The sequence below is a fragment of the Mustela lutreola genome, chromosome 18 (assembly GCF_030435805.1).
Source record: "Mustela lutreola isolate mMusLut2 chromosome 18, mMusLut2.pri, whole genome shotgun sequence".
NCBI lineage: Eukaryota > Metazoa > Chordata > Mammalia > Carnivora > Mustelidae > Mustela > Mustela lutreola.
In genome coordinates this window covers 386334-392333 of record NC_081307.1, presented here as the reverse complement: position 1 = coordinate 392333, position 6000 = coordinate 386334, and the positions used below count along the sequence as shown (strand labels likewise).

General features: G+C 49.6%; 1 protein-coding gene across 2 annotated transcripts in view; it reads left to right on the top strand.

Annotated features, from left to right (window-relative positions):
* The first annotated feature begins 385 nt into the window (after window positions 1-385).
* The window catches only part of LOC131820329 (conserved oligomeric Golgi complex subunit 2-like), a 31553-nt gene continuing 25938 nt past the window's right edge, over window positions 386-6000 (top strand). The window contains exon 1 of one of the 2 annotated variants that reach the window (XM_059155870.1): window positions 386-673. In XM_059155870.1, the coding sequence (XP_059011853.1) occupies window positions 668-673 (6 nt within the window). In that variant the 5' untranslated portion in view covers window positions 386-667. The remainder of the gene's footprint in view (window positions 674-6000) is intronic. The other variant, XM_059155871.1, reaches the window with a different exon arrangement.

Genomic DNA, 6000 nt, shown 5'->3' with positions numbered 1-6000 from the left:
TGCCGGGGCTAAGGGCGGAAGCCGGGTTCCCACAGACGCCTCCGCGCCCAGGCGGCTGCAGCGGCGGCGCCCGGGACTGGAGGCCTGACACCCGGACGCGCCCCCCTCTCTGGACAACCGCCGCAGAAGTAAAGGGCCAGCATCCCGCCACGGCTATGCTTCCCGCGGGACAATCTCGGGAGAAGGTCCTGGAAGAGGTTCGCAGGCCGATTTTCCGAGGGAAAGGGCGAGGTGGGGAGGGAGCGCCCCTGACCCTCCCCGCCCTCCCTTCTCCCGCTCACCGGGCATCAACAGCGTTGGGGCTGCCCTGCAGAAACGTAGGCGAGGTTGTAGTGTCGCCCTCTGCAGCTCGGGGGCAGCATCACCTGCTGGCTCGACGGTAGGGCCTGCGCGCCTCTCTTGGCGGAGGCAGGCGGAGGCAGGCGGAGGCGGGCCTGTGGCGTCCTCTTTCATTGGCCGGGCAGGGGCGCTGCCATGTTGGAGGAAGCGGTGCCTTCTGTGCGGTGGAAACGCCGTGGCTTCACCGGTAGCGTCGGGGAGCGCAGACTCCTACCTTTCCTCCTCCCTCGAGGGTCGGTGCTGAGAGGCGGCAGCCGGCGGGATGGAGAGAAGTAGGATGAACCTGCCCAGGGGGCCGGACTCGCTCTGATTCGACAAGGACGAGTTCATGAATGTGCACGCCTGGGCTCTGCTCCCTGGAGCCAGGCCGTGGGTGGCCTGCCCTCCTTGGCCCTCCGGGGCCTCTCCTCGGGCTTCTCCTGCGGGCTTCCTGGGCTGTCCCCGCCCCGGACGGGTCCTCGGCGGGGACCTCACTGCACTTCGCAGTGAGTCTCTTGGCCTCGGGTGGGCTAGGTGCATCCTGGAGAAAGCACTCCTGTGAAATCGTGCACATTGAATGAAAAGGCCTGAAAGTTCAGGGCAAGTGGTTTTGAGCTAAACGTAAAAGCCCCGGACCCGTAGGACCCGCCTCTGGTACCGTGCGGCACAGTCAGACCGCCGCTCCCCCGGCCTGACAGAAGCCTCCCAGTGCCTTGTGCCTAGAAGCTGAGCGACTGTGCGTTGAACACATCTCTGAACACACGTACTTACCAGGAATCGGGTCAAAAAGGCACTTAACCTAACGTTTATGCCTGACTTTCGTCTTAAGCTCCCGGAATGGGAAATCTGAAAGACTGCACTGTCCTTACTGGTTCTGGTCCAGTACTACAAAGCATACCAAGCTCCTTTTCTAAAGTTGCCCTACTTCTCTTGGTGAGGTCAGCCTGAAGCTGGCAGCAGATAACTGTAGGACATAAACTTACAGAATAGAAATTTAAACTGAAAAGACTTTACTGACAGGAAAGGTTCGTCAGACATAGCCTTGAAAATGTCCCAAGGTTTGAATCAGAGCCAGGAGGAGCTTTATCTGTTTTCTGTATCCCTCTGGGTCTGTACTTAAACTATCAAAACGTATATGTTTAATTTCTAAGGATTGGGATTTAGTAGCTGGTTTCAGTGTTAAAAAGTTTTGGCTCTGTAGGTACCTAAAATTCTGAAAAGAGTTTGAATTTCTTACTTTTTTATGGCTTCAAGTCATAATATGTTTTTTTCTTTTTTGGGTTAACCAGCTAGTTCCTTTTTGATACTTGCATTCAGATCACATCTCCCAAACTCTGGCTTTAAAAGTGCTTATGTCTGGATCCTCTGCGGTGTGGCCATATCATTTTTAATATGTAGGGATGCCTAGACGAAGGTATATTGTACTCTTGTTCTTGTATGGTGATGTTAAGCCACTGTAATAAAAGGTGTAAATTGAATGGAGTGTCTGAAGGAGAGCACAGCGTGAATTCTCTGATCCAGAAACCTTTTGTTAACGAAGGACACGTGATGAGGAGAGAGGTCATTGGAAGAAGAAAAGGCACACACACAGACTTAAAGAATCTCAAAGCACGGAAGTCTCTTTAGCTTGTCTGTCTTTGGACTTCGTCAGGCTTTCTTTGGGCCTAACACTAGCATTTTCTCGCACTTCCTCGCCCCGCCATCTTTCTCACTCTGAGCTGACAGAATGCCTTTGGTCAAAGCAGCTTCGGAAAATAGAAATCTCAAAATAGCAGTTCTAAAGTAGGACTTAGAGGTAGGAAGAGAGCAAACTGGGAAAGTGGCTAGAATGCCAGCAATTCCATATTCTTTCAAGGCTCTGACATTTCTGAATATAATGTACAATTTGTAGTGTTAATGAATGTGACCCCTTCATACATAGAAGGAAAATACATGGAACAGCTGTTCTGTGTAAAGTGGTATTGATCTTCTATGTGGGAGCTGGAGATAAAGGTTATATGCAATTTGTGTTTCCGTCAGAGAGATGTTTTGTTAAGTTACAGTTCTGAGGCAGAAATGAGTGGAGAGCTTGCTGTCGCGGTTGTATTTCTACATAGGTGTCTTGTTTGGCACATTTTGGAATGAGACTGAGATAGTAGAAAGGGAGATGGGGTGGGGCTGCGGTTGCACCTTGGACACTGCATACATTGAGGGGTCCACGTTGATGCAGTCTTCACGGTAGAGCTGCAGTCAGGTTTACAGCAGGAAGTTGCATGGTCATATCTGTTGAGTTTGAGCTGACTGGTGGCAGGAGACTACTTAAAAAGTCATGTTTATGAGATCTAATGAGAAATAGAAGGGGAAAGGTATGCAAAAGAGGTAGGTGATCAAAGTGCAGGAATGGCAGATGGGGAAGGGTCACCTGGGGCAGAGGCACTGGCAACATCATACTTTTTCGGCTTAGAAATATGAAAATCCTTTGGGTTGACAGCCAACTAAGAGATAAGCAGGACATAAGGTATTGGTAGTAGGGGAGAAAGTGGCATAACAGATAAATTAGACCATTTACATGGGTGTGCTATTGACATCACATGTAGCCTTCCTCTTCCATCTCAACATATGACTTCATCTCCAGTTTTACAGAAAAATTAGCAGCCATCCCACGGGACCTCCTCCATCCTGCTGATCATGAGCCCATTCTTGTATTTGTCCCCTTCTCCTCCTCGCCTGGTACGGGGAGGGGCTCTCCTTCCTCCTCGGGTTCAGTCTCCACTCTGGCTTGGAGTCCATGCCCTCCCGCCCTTCCAGGAGCCTGCGAGGATCCTCTCCCCTGCACTCCTTCCCATCATGCGCTCCTGTTTGATTCTCTCCCACTTGACTGCTCCACCTCTAGGTATTGCCCTGTCACTGTCGCACATCACAGCCAGTGCTCAGGGGTTGACTTGACTTTCCCACCTTCCACCCTTCAGGCCCTGTCGTTCCACTAAAGAGTTCTTACCAAAACTGTTTCTAAGTCAGCGCACCTGACCTTTCTCTGTCTCCTTACTCGACATCGCAGTAGACCAAATGCTCTGCATTGCTTCCTGTCTTTCTTCTACCTCTCTGATGTGTCTCCTGTGCAAAGTCATGCTCCTGGTAGCCACTGAATGCTAATTATGGGCTCAGCCCCGTGTTCCTTTCTTTCCCTAGATGACCTTTTGTGCAGCTTCATGACCACCTATCAGCAGGTCAGGCAGATTCCTGTCTCTGGCCCACACACCTCCTGAGCACCAGTTCTGTGTATCGGACTTGCTGACCTTTCTTCTCGGATGTGTCTGTGGCCCCTCAGACTCATCAGGTTCAAGACGGAATTCATGAGCACCTCCTCCACTGAAAACCACCTTTCTTATTCTATTGCCTCTCTCGGTAAACACTTCATCCGTTTAGCCTGGAGTCGGGAAACCAGAAGTCAACTCCTACTCTGTCACCTTTCCAAAATCTAGTCTGTCACACCAAGTCCTGTGGATTTCGCTTCCTAAACCTCTTGAGTCCATATACATATTTCCATCACTTCTCGTACCTTTGCAGTGCGCCCTTGCCATCACACCGTAGAAGCTTCTCACCCAGTCTCCATGCGCCTTCCTTGTCTTTCTGGCCCCTGGTCTACACTGCAGGCAAGCCACTCTTGTCAGAATGCGGATGTGATCTTGTATGTACCAGGTGACTGGTCAGTCCACCAGCTCTTGAAAAACCATTTTCCCACGCACTCGAACATATTTCAAAGAGAATCAGTTCCCCATGGGGTAGTTTTCCTTGGTAGACAGTTTGTTTCTGTGCTGAGCCAGTCTGCCTCCTTCGAACTTCTCTGTGTCAGTTCCTCTCTGGAACTTGTGGCTTCGTTGGCACCCCGGGTAGGCACATGATGACCTTTTCCATGAGAAGTGAAGGCAGGAGCCCTCTGGACGGTGAATGTATGTACCCTCATGTTCCATAGGTAAAAGAACTGTGTGTGGGGGTGGGGGGGTAAGTCCTTGAGGCTCCTCCCTGTTCTAATTGGGTGAACTGGGAATTTTGAGACAGGCAGCAGGTCCTGTGTGTCCTTGTTTGCAGGGAGCATGCATTCTGATGGACAAAACGGAAAAGGGGAAGAATGAGCAGCTGCTCAGATCTGTTTGTACTGTGCTGGCTGATTAGCTGTGACCTGCAGATGTGGGTCCCATCCTCGGCTCTGCTCTCTGCCTGCTTATGTCTGACTTGGGGCAAATCACTGGCCTCCGGCCTTCTGTTTGCTTGTTAGTATAATGAGGTGGTGCTTATCTATGTGATCTTTGCCGGCTCCTCTGAAAAGACTCCAGTCCATCCTGGATTGCAGATAAGGAAACTGAGGCCTGAGGTGTGATGACTTCCTTTAAAGCCACACAGCTAGTTGGGGCCAATCACAGGCCAGATCTCCTGACCCCCACGCATCAGTCCTTGGAAATCCTACTGTAATATGTTCCTTTCCAGAGGCCACAGGTGGGAACTGAGGGAAGTGGGACAATCAGAACATTAAGAATAGCCCAGAAGATGGCACAATGTCTGCATGCCTTGGCACCTGCATTTCACCAATAGGGCCACCTCTTACCTTAGAAGAAGTTCCCACAGGGCTGGTGATCTGGATGCCTGGCCTGGAGCTTAGCTACGGTAAATGGGACCAGAGGGAAGTGATGGCTGTTTGAGGTGGACTTTGTTGACGGCGGCTGGAGATAGAAGCTGACAGAGGAGGAAGAGGGAAGAGTGAAAGACGGCAGATAACCGCAGGCCCGCAGGTCAGCCACTGTTGCCCAGGGTCACCCATCCCCAGGAGCCGTCTTCGTATCACAGGAGCTGAGTGCTTACCCTGTGGGTTCTTAGTTCGATGTCACGTCTTGATGACAAGATTCCATTCTCTTCTGCATCAGTTTGAGACAGACATCGTAATGAAATTCTAATTAGCCAAATATGGAATGTAAGCCTGGAACTCATTTTATAGAGATATTTTCTTATGTGAACTACTTTCCCTGATGATAGAGGAGTTGTGACGATGTAACATCAGATATAGTTTATCTGATTGGCACTTGTAAGAAGGGTTCCCGGCAAAAAAGAACTGTTTTTTTGTTGTTGTTGTCCTCCCTTTTGATCTTTTCCATTCCTTTTTTTTTTTTTTTTTGTCTTGTGAGCAGTCATCTGATTTATAAAAAGATGCAACAAAAAGTAAAATGGTACAAGATAATCAGTTTCAAAACATAAAAAAATGAGTGTCTTTAGCCATAGCTCAGAACAGAGGAACTGGGTAAGGAGAATTGCTTGTATGAACTGGCAACAGGAAAAGTTGGTAAAGGAGAGCTGAGGAACTCTATTAAGACATAGGAGTGAGGGGCTCCATCATCATCTGGCATTTGCTCAGTGTCGTCTATATGGTTAGAGATGTCCATGATGGGAACTCCAGCAATCTTCTGGGTCTGGGTCAGCTGATGCCACAGTGTAACACTCTGAATTACTTCCGTACTGAGCAGTCATCTGCATAGTTTGTCTTGTGTGTACGTGGTAATCGTTTGAGTCTTGGCTCTTTCGCAATCCTTAGAGCCTCTTGATACTTTCACCCCGGTTTCTCAGTTTCAGCCATTACACAGTCAGTTGTACAACTGGTACACTTGGCACACAGCCCGTCCATCATTGACCGGTCAAGTTTGGCCTAAATAGAAA